The 15,214-nt window shown below is 37.1% G+C and overlaps 1 protein-coding gene across 4 annotated transcripts in view; it reads right to left on the reverse strand.

Annotated features, from left to right (window-relative positions):
• Positions 1-15,214, reverse strand: part of GRIA2 (glutamate ionotropic receptor AMPA type subunit 2) — a 180,855-nt gene that overhangs the window by 45,217 nt on the left and 120,424 nt on the right. For all 4 annotated transcript variants that reach the window (XR_006273114.1, XM_043487600.1, XM_043487607.1 and 1 more), the window contains exons 7-9: positions 2,693-2,860; positions 2,326-2,430; positions 1,517-1,627 (exon numbers count right to left, since the gene is read on the reverse strand). Coding sequence is in view for 3 of the 4 variants with exons in the window: in XM_043487600.1 (XP_043343535.1) it covers positions 1,517-1,627; positions 2,326-2,430; positions 2,693-2,860 (384 nt within the window). In the remaining variant the exon portion in view is untranslated. The remainder of the gene's footprint in view (positions 1-1,516; positions 1,628-2,325; positions 2,431-2,692; positions 2,861-15,214) is intronic.

Here is a 15,214-nt window from a genome sequence, read left to right on the forward strand (position 1 = left end):
CTAGGGCTTGCTGAAAATGAATGTGGTTCATCATCTGTTTCAGTTAACTCTGGATTGACCACTGTCTTGTTCTAAATTAGGGCTACCTTGATTCCAAAGAACCATCATTCACCCAAAACCTATGTCACTGCTAGTTCAAGGATAACGTTCGTGTTGTAATCAGGTTCCTGGCCAGTGATGTGAAGACTGAAAAAGTTGTTGCCATGGTGATTACAGATTCTACCCTCTCAGACTTGAGATCAAACTTCCTTTATGAGATAATATCCTAGAATTATGCTACACAGGCAGCTAGAGAGTAGCATTCCTCTGCAAACACAATAAATAGAAGCATGAAAAAATGTTGTAACACCAGCCTAATTTTCTCCACTGGAAAGCGGTACTAAGGATATGTGGGGCCCAGTGAGATAGTTCTCAGTAGCATGATTAAGGCAAAAATCCTCAAATACCTAGCTTACATTTATTAAGACTTTTCAAAGTGCCAACCAATGTTGTTCTTCAAATCCCTTACTAGCCTAACTATATTTTCTTCTCAATATTGTTACCATAATGAATCCCACAAATTCACTGCATCACAGCTTAGTAAAACAAAATAAGGTTATTTTGTTGCAAAATCCTACTCTATTAGTGAACCCCATTTCATTTCCTCCATTTCATTATATCAACAGCTTGTTGTGATGACCTACATCTCCCAACCATCTATCCAGAGCCTCAATGTTCAAGATCCAGTTCAATGTTGTCACTCCATCCAACATACATTTATTTACTTAGCACTAGCTATGTGCCAATTACTATGTGGAGACTTGGGGTTAAAAACAGAGGAGACCATCCTTGTCTTTCAGAAGTTCCCCTTTCCATAGGAAGATAGAGAAGCTGACATTAAACCATGTATTAATAACAAATGTAAGGACAGAACTGACACCATTATTAAACCATGTAACAGATGTAAGGACAGAATGGACCCAGAATAGTGTGGGAGTGGAAAGGTGAAACATTGATGGAATACAAGGAAAGCTCTTCCAGACTTTCCCCAGATGTTCACATGTGTAAGCACCAGGTAGGTGCATGCTCAGACCCTCAGTCATGTCTGACTCTTTGTGACCCCATGCACTGTAGCCTGCCAAGCTCCTCTGTTCATGGGATTATCCTGGCAAGGATACTGGAGTGAGTTGCCATTTCCTCCTCCAGGGAATCTTTCCTACCCAAGGATCAAACCCACATCTCCTGAAACTCCTGGCAAGCAGATTTTTTACTACTGAGCTACCTGGGAAGCCCCAAACACCAGGTTATGAATTATCTATAAAGCTAAAGTTCATTCTTGAAAAGGAGAGGAAATATTTTGAATGCTTTAGCTCATGTTGATGATCCCTTTAAATAGAATAACATGCAATGAATGACTGAAACATTCAAAAGCATCACTATATCAGTTATTGTCCTAAAATATAAGCAGATATACTAGTTGGCAGATGTTTTTCTAAAGAAAAAATAATGTCAAACACAGGCATATGTAGCTAATTACCAAAATAGTAGTGACAACAACAGTCTTATTCTCAAGCCCAGAGGTATCATTTCCAGAAGGGAGTTCAGTGAGGGTAACAACCATTTTGTCAACTTCGCTCCAGTATCCGATCTGAAAAAGCACACAGAAAGAGTGAACTTGGATACACGGCCTTTCTATTACTAAAGCACTGAGTTATTTTCAAACCCATGTCTGAATCTGAAATTACACCTATCCTAACCAGACTTGTCCTAAATACATAGCTTTGGAAATCCTAGCCATGGCAATCAGAGAAGAAAAAAGACAGATATCTTTTAGGTATGTGAATCAAATAAGAATAGAAAGGCACTGCAAAAACCATTCCTAAAAAAGGCGTGTCTCTTCATGTTCACTTTTCATATTCCCCAAGGGTAATTTTCATGGGCGTGATCATATAGAAACATAAATAAAATTCAAACAATGGCATTTTAGCCATAAAAGGAGAAAAAAAATGTTGACTTGAAAGTTACATGCACATTTCACCGGCTATGTCTGGTCTCCACACCCATAATCTTTCAGCTATAGTTCTTTTTCTTCTCATTATACTCTTTCTACCTCTGTCTTAAAAAAAAAAAGTACAATCATTTTAGTCATAGTTATTTTAAAATTTTCAGTATTACTTACCAGAAATAGATTTTACTTAGAAAAAAAGATTTTAAAATATATATTTCTGGAGTTGTGGAGTCCATCTATATGAATACATGTCTCCAGGACTCTGGAAGATGAGATGGTGGGTCCACTAACCCACCTCCTCACACAGACAGAAAGCCCTCAATTCACTAATGATTTACCTTCCGGGGCCCATTTGTTTTAAGCTCCATGATGTTAATTGTATAATTTATCCTTTTTCCATTCTGGTCAAACTTGATATTTCCTGAAAGACCTTCAACCTGCACCTAATAAGGAAATGGGAAAGGATACAGTTATAAATCTCTTCAGCCAGACACAAACTGGTTGACCAGAGGACTCTCCCAGGATGTAAGTCAAGAAAATGACACTCATTCATTTTCTTTTTGCTCTTCAACCCACTTTTGTGTAGGTAGGAAATAATATTCCCTCTACATAAAACAGAAGGCATAAGATAATAATGACTAACTCAGCAGGAAAAAAAATAGTGGCCACCCTTAAGTTGCATCACAAGCATTTTGAGTGACTGACCTGTTTGAGGGCCCTTTCTATTTCTACACCTTGTCCCCAGGGCACCGCTGGGTTTGCCAGACAGTCTCCTGCATTTCCCCTTCTGGAGATTTCAATTCTCTGCTTCCGCAGGTTTCGAAAAGCTTCGGTCATCACTTGGACAGCGTCATATGTCAGAGCAGACGTATACTGAAAAGTATCGCACATTTCATAAGAATGGGAGAAAATTCAACGACTTCCTATGCACTGGCTAACAGAATTCCAGCTGCCCACCATACGTGCCATATCAGAGTCCAAGAATTTAGACACAATTTCTACTTCTAGAACACTCAGAATCTAAGGGGAGTAGTATAGAATATTGGAACTGTGGATTGTCCCCTTGATTCTAAACATTTCAATTATATTATCATCTCATCTATTTCAGGCTGATGTTTTCTAGTTGTGTTGAGTTTTCATTTTTCCAACTAGTTTCTCATTGCAATATCACTTTATGGCCTGATTTGGTGATACACGGAATTATGAACTTAACAAAACAATATTTCTCCACTCTCTGAAGAGAGATTCAACTGGAAATATGGGGAGAATACTGATTAATTTCAGGATCCTTACTCTCTAATTCCATCCAAGTGATGCTCAAATAGATCTGCAGTGTTCTATTGTTGGGGTGTTTGTTTTTAAACTTCCCTAGGTGATCATGATAATCAATGAGAAGAACCACCACACTTCACAATTTTTTGTCCCCTGATGCTTCAATAATCTATGATAATATTGGTTCCAAGCTTATGATATGCAGATCTCAGTGGGGCACCAGGATTATTTTAGGAGCTTAGGGTCAAACAGAAAATAACTACTACGTGAAATAACTACTACAGAAAATAACTAAGCACCATCACAGGCTGGCTAAGTACTCCAACCTAGGGATCAAACTCAGGTCTCATGCATTGCAGGCAGATTCTTCACCATCTGAGCCACCAGGGAAGCCCAAAAATACTGGAGTGAGTAGCCTATCCCTTCTCCAGGGGATCTTCCTGACCCAGGAATTGAACCGGGGTCTCCTGCATTGCAGGAAGATTCTTTACCAGCTGAGCTACCAGGGAAGCCCCCTGTGTATATGCTACCATGAATCAGAGTATAATGCTGCTGTCAGTAATGACAAATCACATTTTAACATAAAAGCTTTACTAACTGCTGAGGAAATTTCTTTATTCAGTATTATTTTAATCTTTAGGTAACAAGTACAGTGAAGCTGGGGGGAAAACCGCAGTATCACACTGAGCCCACCTCTCTCATCCCCTTGAGGACATTTTTTTTCTGCAGATATACTGTCAACACCGCACATCTGCCTTTTTTCTCTATTGAATCATCTCTATTAGCAAATCCACTGCTCCAATATCTCCTACTACCAATAAGGAGGAAAGAAATACATAGGTAGGTAGATTAGATAGATAGGTGGGTGACGATGATAATGATGATGATGATGATAGGTAATAGATAACTGCTTATTAGGTTCCTATATCCCTTCAATTTCCACCATCTTTTTCTGTTTCTTTCACAGGAGCATTTGTTAAGACAAATTTTCTAAATTTTCACACCAACACTCCTTGCTCTCTCTGTGATGTCATTCTTTCTATGGCTTTAAATTACATTCAGGTGCTCAAACATGACTTCCTCAGCAGTACCCTTCATGCCCAGCCCACCCTCGATCACTTTCCTTCATGTGACCTTGTTTATTGGTTTCATATTCGCCACCAGCATCTGAGTATCTTCTTCATGTATTCTTTGTCTAATTGATCTCTTCTCCCCACTAGAACAATTACTCTAAGGAAGCAGAAAACTTATCTGTGACCACTGAGTTCGCAGAGCTCAGGGCACATTGAGCACACTTAAGAGACTTACTTAGAAGGAAGGGAGGCAGAGAGAAAAGAAGGAAAGAAGAAAAGGAGAGAAAAGGAAGGAAGGAAAAAGGGAAGAAGGGAAGAAAATACAGAGGAGGGAGAAGGAAAGAAGGCAGGCCAGAAATCTTGATACAGATTCTATCTTTATGGGATTCACATTTCCTCCCAGTTCAGTGAAAAGATACATTAACAGAAAATTGCAATATACCATTCAGTTCAGTTCAGTTGATCAGTTGTGTCCATGGATTGCAGCACGCCAGGATTCCCTGTCCATCATCAACTCCCAGAGCTTGCTCAAACTCATGTCCATCGAGTTGGTGATGCCATCCAACCATCTCGTCCTCTGTCATCACCTTCTCTTCCTGCCTTCAATCTATCCCAGCATCAGGGTCTTTTCCAAGGAATCAGTTCTTCTCATCAGGTGGCCAAAGTATTGGAGTTTCAGCTTCAGCATCAGTCCTTCCAATGAATATTCAAGACTGATTTCCTTTAGGATGGACTGGTTGAATCTCCTTGCAGTCCAAGGGATGCTTAAGAGTCTTCTCCAACACCACAATTCAAATGCATCAATTCTTTGGTGCTCAGCTTTCTTTATAGTCCGACTCTCACATCCATACATGACTACTGGAAAAGCCATAGCTTTGACTAGATGGACCTTTGTTGGCAAAGTAATGCCCCTGTTTTTTAATATTCTGTCTAGGCTGGTCATAGCTTTTCTTCCAGGAAGAAAGTGTCTTTTAATTTAATGGCTGCAATCAGCATCTGCAGTGATTTTGGAGACCCCCAAAAACAAAGTCTCTCACTGTTTCCATTGTTTCCCCATCTATTTGGCATGAAGTGACAGGACCGGATGCCATGATCTTCCTTTTTGAACATTGAGTTTTAAGCCAGTTTTTTCACTCTCCCCTTTCACTTTCATCAAGAGGCTCTTTAGTTCTTCTTCACTTTCCTCCATAAAGGTGGTGTCATCTGGAAGTTCACAGTTCAAGTACTATTGAAGTCTAACTTGAAGAATTTTAAGCATTTACTTTGCCTAGTGTGTGAGCTGAGTGTAATTGTGAGGTAGTTTGAACATTCTTGACATTGCCTTTCTTTGAAATTGGGATGAAAAATGACCTTTTTGAATCCTGTGGCCACTGCTGAGTTTTCCAAATTTGCTGATATATTGAGTGCAGCACTTTTACAGCATCACCTTTTAAGATTTGAAATAGGTCAACTGTAATTCCATTACCTTCACTAACTTTGTTCATAGTAATGCTTCCTCAGACTCAGTTGACTTCACATTCCAGGATGGTGAGTGATCACACCATCATGCTTATCTGGGTCATGAAGATCTTTTTTGTATAGTTCTTCTGTGTATTCCTGCTTACCTCTTCTTAATGTCTTCTGCTTCTGTTAGGTTCATACCATTTCTGTCCTTTATTGAGCCCATCTTTGCATGAAATATTCTCTTCGTATCTCTAATTTTTTGAAGTGATTCTAGTCTTTCCCATTCTAGTGTTTTCCCCTGTTTCTTTGCATTGATCAATGAGGACGGTTTCTTTATCTCTCCTTACTATTCTTTGGAATGCTGCATTCAAATGGATATATCTTTCCTTTTTCCTTTGCCTTTAGCATCTCTTCTTTTCTCAGCTATGTGTAAAGGCCTCCTCAGACAACCATTTTGCCTTTTTCCATTTCTTTTTCTTGGGGATGGTCTTGATCACTGCTTCCTGTACAATGTCATGAACCTCCGTCTATAGTTCTTCAGGCACTCTGTCTATCAGATCTAATCTCTTGAATCTATTTGTCACTCCATTGTATGATCATAAGGGATTTGATTTAGGTCATACCTGAATGGTCTAGTGGTTTTCCCTACTTTCTTCAATTTAAGTCAATCTGGCAATAAGGAGTTCATGATCTAAGCACAGTCAGCTCCCAGTCTTGTTTTTGCTGACTGTACAGAGCTTCTCCATCTTTGGCTACAAAGAATATAATCAGTGATTTCGGTACTGACCATCTGGTGATGTCCATGTGTAGAATCTAATAAACCATTTAGTGTTATAAATTGATCCAATGGTTGACAAATATTTTTCTTGCTTATTTTTTAATATGAGAGACATTACAATAAGGCAAATGAGAAAGTAACTTATGTGGTATAAATTACCCGCTCCCTGAATCTAGAAATTGTTTAATATATCACATCTTTAGTGTTAAAAAAGGAGTGTGGAGTTATTACTTAATTTTTTCATGAATAGTTTAGCTGAATCAGTTTCATTTTATCACATGAATGAATCAAATTTGATGGGAAAGTTGATAGGAGGAAAGAAGAAAAAGAAAATGATTTTGAGACCACAGGACTGTGACTGATGCTGTTAACTGTGTTAAGATATACACATTTATTGCTAAATTTTCTTAAGCAATGTCACTGCAGGGATACATGAGCCCTTCTTCACAAATCTACATTATCTCTTGGGTGGCTGCACTTTAGTTTCCTGGAAATACCTCTACTGCTGCTGCTGCTAAGTCACTTCAGTTGTGGCCGACTCTGTGTGACCCCATAGACAGCAGCCCACCAGGCTCCGCCGTCCCTGGGATTCTCCAGGCAAGAGCACTGGAGTGGGTTGCCATTTCCTTCTCCAATGCATGAAAGTGAAAAGTGAAAGTGAAGTCGCTCAGTCGTGTCCGACTCTTTGCGACCCCATGGACTGTAGCCTACCAGGCTCCTCCGTCCATGGGATTTTCCAGGCAAGAGTACTGGAGTGGGGTGCCATTGCCTTCTTTGAAATACCTCTACTAGATGGATCTAAATCAAACCCATCTCTATTTTTCCCCAAAATCTGCAACCTCTTCCTTCAAACTATACAAGCAAGAAATTAGCAAAATACACTATGTTACATATCCATGTGAAAGTGAAAGTGAATATCAGTCATGTCCAACTCTTGGCTACCCCATGGACCACACAGTCCATGGAATTCTCCAGGCCAGAATACTGGAGTGAGTAGCCTTTCCCTTTTCCAGGGGATCTTCCCAATCCAGGGATACCAGGTTGCCTGAATTGTAGGCATATTCTTTACCAGTGAGCCACCAGGGAAACCCAAGTATACTGGAGTGGGTAGCCTATCCCTTCTCCAGGGGTTCTTCCCAACCCAGAAATCGAACAGGTGTCTCGTGTACTGGAGGTGGATTCTTTTACCAACTGAGCTATCAGGAAAGCCCTTCCATGTAGGCCATCTATATTCCTGGATTGCAAATGTAATTTCTGGGAGCCTCTCCTAAAAAAAATTCTCAAATACAGAGAATTTTCATACAAAGATATTAATTTCAGCATCATTCATAATGTGAAAAAATTATAAGGAATCTAAGCTTATGAGAATAAAAGAATGTATAAAAACTATACTTTCTGCTATGTGGAAGCATTATGTGAACATAGCTTCCCTGGTAACTCAGATGGTAAAGAATCCACCTGCAATGCAAGAGATCTGGGTTCGATCCCTGGGTTGGGAAGATCCCCTGGAGAAGTGAATAGCTATCCACTCCAATATTCTGATCTGGAGAATTCCGTGGACTGTATAGTCCATGGGGTCACAAAGAGTTGGACATGACTGAGCAACTTTCATTTTCACTATGCAAACAATAAAAAGTTCTATTAACAATGGTTATGTAGCAATACAAACAATACAAGCTATAAAATAAGTGAAAAACAATATTACAACTAAATATTTTTCAACAGAAAATTAGAATAAAAATAATTGCATCCCTTCAACAAAAAAGGAAAGAAAAATAAACAAATTATTAGAATAAAGTAAGAGGGAGGAAACATAAATGATGATATTTTCTTGCCAAGTACTCTACAATATCCATGTAGCTTTTTTAAAAAATCGGTATTATATCAAAAGCATTGCTTTAAATCCTATCTATCTAAGAAAAGACTTCTTGGAGAAATAGAAATATCATGACAGCTTTTATCTGCCTCACTTACATGTCTCTATTCTCCTAGAGGAAAAACATTGATTAGTTTGCTTTCTTATACAGCCATCTGTATATTGCTAGTTTAATTCTTATGATGAAGTTTAGGTCATTGAATTAGAAACAGAAGCCTGTATTGTAGTTTGTAATCAGGAATTACAATCATAGTTAAAAGGCAAACTCTTCCTTGAGACACCCTGCTCATACAACTACGAGAAATCTATAAAGTCATCTACTAAATGTTTCAGAGTCTGTAAATGCTGGTGAACTACATTAAAAAATAAGATAAGGCTGAATCAACTAAAGCATTTTAGTCCACACAGCATGTTCCCATTATGATTCAGGGCATGAGCTCACTAAGAAGAAAAATCCTTGCAACCTTTTCCAAATGTTCAAATTTAATCAAGTCTCAAGCTTATTATCATTGTAAATTAATAGTCACAATCATTGACTCAATTCTGGGCTGAGAGAAATTCAACAGCCTCTGTATCTAGAGCTCCTTCTGGTTTATGTTCTGCATATGTGGCTCATTTATTTTTCTCTACAAATATGTTCACATTTTTGATTGTATAGTTAAATATTTCAATTTTATTCTACCATTCACTAAACTAGATGTAAATTAATTTGAAGGGAACATGATGGCGATGTAACAATCTCTTTCCTTGAAAACAAATGCATCATCTCTGTCCTTATGTTTATGTTCAGTGAAATTCCTCAGCTGACTTGAAAATTTATATTTCAGTGGGGTGCCATTATATGCTGTGGTGTTCTACCACAATCACTTCTATCCACACTTGAAGAAGAAATCTGGGGAAACATTTTTATGGTCCATTTTCCAAATGCACTTTTTATTTCATTTGTAAGTGTATCTTTATTGAGACTCATTTTTCAAAAGCAAAATGATGTATGCACTTTAAACATGTTTGTTTTGCCCAATAGTTATAAGATATTATTCAATAACACGTTTCTCTAATCACTGATACCAGAAAATGTTATTCTTATAGTCAAAAAACAAAATGAGATGAAGAGAAGTTCTGTATACATTTAAAATGCAACAAATATACAGAGGGTAACTAGGCTGTAATATAAAATTTTATGGGTCATAATGACAGCACCCATTCTGAAACATATGTTATCTGCATGGTGCTTTAAAAATGGGGGAAAAAAATCAAAACATCATTCAAAAAGGAAGTACTAGGCTTTAGTATTATGAAACTGTCACAAAATTTCCTATGAATGGGTATTTCCATATCTTCCTTGACACTTGAAACTGAATTGAGTATAGCTTAGAAAGTATCTTCTGATCTCTATCATAGCTGCCTCAAGCTCTGATTAATGCATTTACTATTCTGTTGCCTTAAGTAAGTTAACTAAAGTGTCTGTGTACAAAGTTTCTTATCAATGAGATAAGCAGAACAATGTCTCTTCTATGTCATAGAGGAGTTGGAAAGATAAGTGAGGAAAAAAGGAAGAATTCGTGTTGATTTACTTCTCTATGTGCCAAACATGAGCTGGGTAGTTTCCTAGAAAGTCCTTGGGAAAAAAAAAAAATTACTCTATGCAACAAATACTTTTATTCCAATGGTATAGGAGAATATTACAAGTTATCAAGTTATATTTTGCTCAGGGTCACAAAAATATATGGCAAAGGTGGAATTTGAATCCCGATCTCTTCATTTCAGGGGTACTGAGGTGACAGGCCGTCCTGTTTACCTTGGCCTGTCCCAGTTTTGGATCTGAAAGTTTGGAGTCCAGGCACACTGGGACTGTTGGATTTTGAGTTTTAAAATACACTAAAAATCAAAGTTACTGACCCGCATGTTTGCCTTCTTTTTTTCTTTTATTACTATCTTGTTAATGGCAACCCACTCCAGTACTCTTACCTGGAAAATCCCATGGACAGAGGAGCCTTGTAGGCTACAGTCCATGGGGTCGCAAAGAGTCAGACACGACTGAGCGACTTTACTTACTTACTTACTTACTTATCTTGTTACAAAATTAGCTTGTCTTTACACTGTTTTGAAAACCACCATCCTGATCTATAAGTCTCTGATCCAATAAGTTCAAAAAGTAATTTTCATGTTGGCATATTAAAGGCCCTGAGAAATCCTGCAGTAACAATTCTAATTACTTTGATTGGTCAGCATTGCCCAAACTAATAACCATTTAAAATTTTCCTTAACATCAATTACTTTCTATAAAAATAGTGTTTGTGTAACATACTTTGGGCTGTCAAAAGTTTTATAGCCTAATAAATTTTATGCAGCCATTTTAAAAATAGCATCAATTATTTAGTTAAAATTATTATAAACTAAATGATACCACCCTAGAAATTCACATAATATAATTACTCTCAGTTTCTTTATTACAAAATTATCAACATAGTCAAAAATGATGAGCTCTAGGAAAACTAATTAAGCTTATAAGAAAGTTTACAAAGTCTCTCTTTTCTTTAAGTTTCTTGGCAATGGCCTGAAATCAACTAAAGTCATATAAAAGAAAAAAAAATGAAATACATTATAAACTTAAAATTATTCACTTTTCTTAATTTCGAATTCAACTGAAGTCTACCCTCTGGGAAAGAGCTGTCTGTGATAAAGTCATCTCTACTTTCCTCTAAAGCCTTTTAAATACATATCCTTTATAGCTTCACTGAAAAAAATCACAGAATCTTCATTAAGACCCAACATCACTGGAACAACGGGAACGCTCACTCATTGTCAGTGGAAATGCAAAATAGTACAGCTACTTTGGGAGACAGATCATTTCTTACAAAACTAAACATACTTTTATGTGATCGAGCCACCGCACTCCTTGGTGTTTACCCAAAGGAGTTGAGAAATGAAGCCCACTCAAAAAACACCACACATGTTAAATAGCAGCTTTATTTATAATCGCCAAAACTTGGAAGCAACCAAGACAGTCTTCAATAAATGAAAATAGTGTGAGGTACATGAAGACAAAAGAATATTATCAGAGTTAAAAAGAAGTGAGCTATCACGCCACCAAAAGACACAGGAATTTTAAATGTAAATAACTAAGTGTAAGAAGCCAATCAAAAAAGGGTACACACTATATAATTCCAACTGTATGATATTCCAGAAAAGGTGTAACTATGGAGATAGTAAAACGATCAGTCAGTGGTGGCCAGGTGTTGGTGGTGGGAGGAGGGATAAATAAATGGAATGCAAAGGGTTTTTAGAGACACGGAAATGCTCTGTATGAAACAATAACAATGAAAGCATGCTATTATCTATTTATCCAAACCTATAGAATGCACAAGGCCAAGAGTGAATGCGCTTTTCTTTTGTTTGATTATTTTTATATTGGATTTTAATTTTATTCACTTCCATATAACAGCATATATAAAACGTGGCACAGAAAAAAGCATTTATGAAACTTGCTCACTCCTTTGAGATTGGCACAGATTACATACTTTAGAAAAAAGAAAAATCCAACAATGGAAGAATTTTCATCTCTAAGGGTAGATTTTATTTGGAGATAGCCAAAACTCATTTTGAGACTAAGTCTCGTGAAATGTGGTAGGGAACAGCCTGAACAAAACAAACAAACAAAACTGAAAAAAAGGGTGAATGGTAACAGACACTATGGACCTTGGGTAATTACAAGGCATGTGTCAACATAGGCTCCTCAATTCCAACACATGTATCACTCTGGTGAGGGAAATTGATATTGGAAGAGGCTGTGAGTTATAGGAACAGGGGACATATAGGAAATCTCTGTACTTTCTGCTCAATTTTGCTGTAAACCTAAACCTGCTCTAAAAATAATGTCTTAATTGCTGTTTAGTTGCTCAGTCATGGTTGACTCTTTGCTACCCCATGGACTGCAGCACGCCAGGCTTCCCTATCCTTCCCTATCTCCCAGAGTTTGCTCAAACTCATGTCACTGAGTCAATGATGTCATCCAATCATCTCATCCTCTGTCACCCTCTTCTCCTATGCCTTCAGTCTTTCCCAGCATCAGGGTCTTTTCCAAGGAGTCAGCTCTTTGCATCAGGTGGCCAGAGTATTAGAGCTTCAGCTTCAGCATCAGTCCTTTAGTATTCGGGACTGATTTCCTTTAGGATTGACTGGTTTGATCTCTTTGCAGTCCAAGGGACTCTCAAGAGTTCTCTCCAACACCACAGTTCAAAAGCATCAATTCTTCAGCACTCAGGCTTCTTTATGGTCCAACTCTTACATCCATACATGACTACTGGAAAAACCATAGCTTTGACTAGACAGACCTTCATCAGTATAATGTCTAATGTCTCTGTTTTTAGTACTTTGTCTGGGTTTGTCATAGCTTTTCTTCCAAGGAGCAAGCATCTTTTAATTTCATGGCTTCAGTCACATCTGCAGTGATTTTGTCCAAGAAAAAAGTCTTCACTGTTTCCATTGTTTCCACATCTATTTGCCATGAGATGATGAGACCAGATGACATGACCTCAGTTCTTTGTTGAGTTTTAAGCCAGGTTTTTTTTTTAACTCTCCTCTTTTACTATCATCAAGAGGCTCTTTAGTTTCTCTTTGCTTTCTGCCATAAGGGTGGTATCATCTGCATATCTCGGGTTATTGCTGTTTCTCCCAGCAATCTTGATTCTAGCTTGTGTTTCATCCAGCCCAGCATTTCACATGATGTACTCTGCATACAAGTTAAATAATCAGAGTGACAATATACAGCCTTGACACACTCTTTTCCCAATTTTGAACCAGTGCATTGTTCTAAGTCCGGTTCTAAATATTGCTTCTTGACCTGCATACAGGTTTCTCAGGAAGCAGGTAAGGGGGTCTGGTATTCCCATCTCTTTAAAAGTTTTCCAGTCTGTGGGATCCACACAGTCAAAGTTTTTTTGTTTGTTTGTTTGTTTTAATTTATCCTTAAGTCTTAATTAGAAAACTAATAAAAACTCAACATCTTTATAAGCACACAAGCTGTATCACAGTTCCAAGAGTGAAAAAGGCAGCTCCATTGGCAAGAAACCAAAATGACCATCTTTTCTATTATTATTTTCTTTGAATAATAAAAATAAGTTTTTAAACCACTGGGAAGAAAGACTCTTGAAAGTAAAAAGAATATATTGAAAACAACATTCTCAAATCAACACACTGTCTGGTTTTGATTCACCCGTTGGCAGGTAAAGACTTTCCTTAGAGGCCAATATTTTACTTTGTTCATTGTATAAATTCTTCCCCCTGACCTCTCCTACTTCTTAGGAATCTTCTAACAGGTGAAATTTCCTTATTTTTGTAGCCTGAACAATAAAAACAATATTTTCCAGGGTTATTTAAGAATTGATTTCAGTAGAGGTGACCAGCTACAAGTTACTACAATCTTTAATAGAAGGAGAAACTATCTGAGGGTCATAAATTTGGCAAAAATTACAAACATTAGCATATGGGTTTTAGTGCCTAGATTTGCACATCACATACTCATTGTATTAAATTTGGGAGAAATCTCAGCAATCGTGGACATTTATTCCCTTTACAGATGAAAAAATATGGACATGAGATGAACCTAGATATCATGCATTATAATTCAAACAGTGATAATGCATTTTTATTTTTCTTGGTATAATATGTATCTCCATAGTTTGGTATATCATTTCCATTACTTTTTATAAAATATGTGATTTTATCAATATCAATTAATTTGAGTTTATTTCAGTTATATAAACACTTTTTAAACCTAAACCACAAAACATAAGAGATAAATCTTGTCAAGCAACTTTTTGTTGCATGTCAAAAATACTTTAATATTCATTGTAGGTAATGACAACATGCCAGCATGGGTTTGGTCAGTTAAAACATTCAAGGAGCAGAATCACTTCCATGAAGCCACCATAGCATATTTAATGCATGATGCTAATTACTGAACTCAAAGTGATTATACTATTTTCCAACAGGCCTCATAATTAAGAAAGTTTGAATTCCTGTTTTAAGTCTTTTTCTGAGTAAAATGGGATTCTTGGAGGAAAGCCATTATTTAAGGTGACATACAATGTCAGTCCTATGCTATGGTTGAATTCTTTAACACCTGCAGGTCACAACAGACACAATTCGAACTGGGTTCAAACTGTCCACATGGCAAGGTACAATGGATGGTTATATATTGCAAGTCGTTGAAGACCGTGAAAACACCAAAAATCTATCTCAAAACAGAAATGTATGCAAATTAGTTTTAAGATAGTGTCAAATCATCTGAATCATCTGTCTCTTTGTCAACATTTTTTTTTGAGAAAGGTAAAATGCTCGCTGCAACTGTCCCATTTAAACCCAGGTGTCATGATAGTTTAGATCTCATTACTATAGAATTTTATATTTCATCCAGCAAAATAACACTACTTTTCTGCTACAGCTGAGTAAAAGAACACACAGATGCTCAGGACAAAAATTTAAACCCCATCTTATAGCAATGATAATTACCTATTTTTTGCTCTACCCCTGTCTTGATATATTCAAAATATTGACTTATTTTTCACTTCATTCCTCTTCATTTCTACAAATCTCTATTATGTGCCTACTCTGTGCAAATCCCAGGATGAGCTGTGGGGCTAATAAGATAGAAGGATGCAGAGTGTCTTTCTGAATCTTGTTTTCAATCCACAAATACCTCTCAGCTGAATTTATGTTCATATATTACAAATGTAGGGTTATGATTTTTGCAATTATTATTTCTAATGAAATGGAGAGAACTG

This window comes from Cervus canadensis, chromosome 1, assembly GCF_019320065.1.
Source record: "Cervus canadensis isolate Bull #8, Minnesota chromosome 1, ASM1932006v1, whole genome shotgun sequence".
Taxonomy (NCBI): Eukaryota; Metazoa; Chordata; class Mammalia; order Artiodactyla; family Cervidae; genus Cervus; species Cervus canadensis.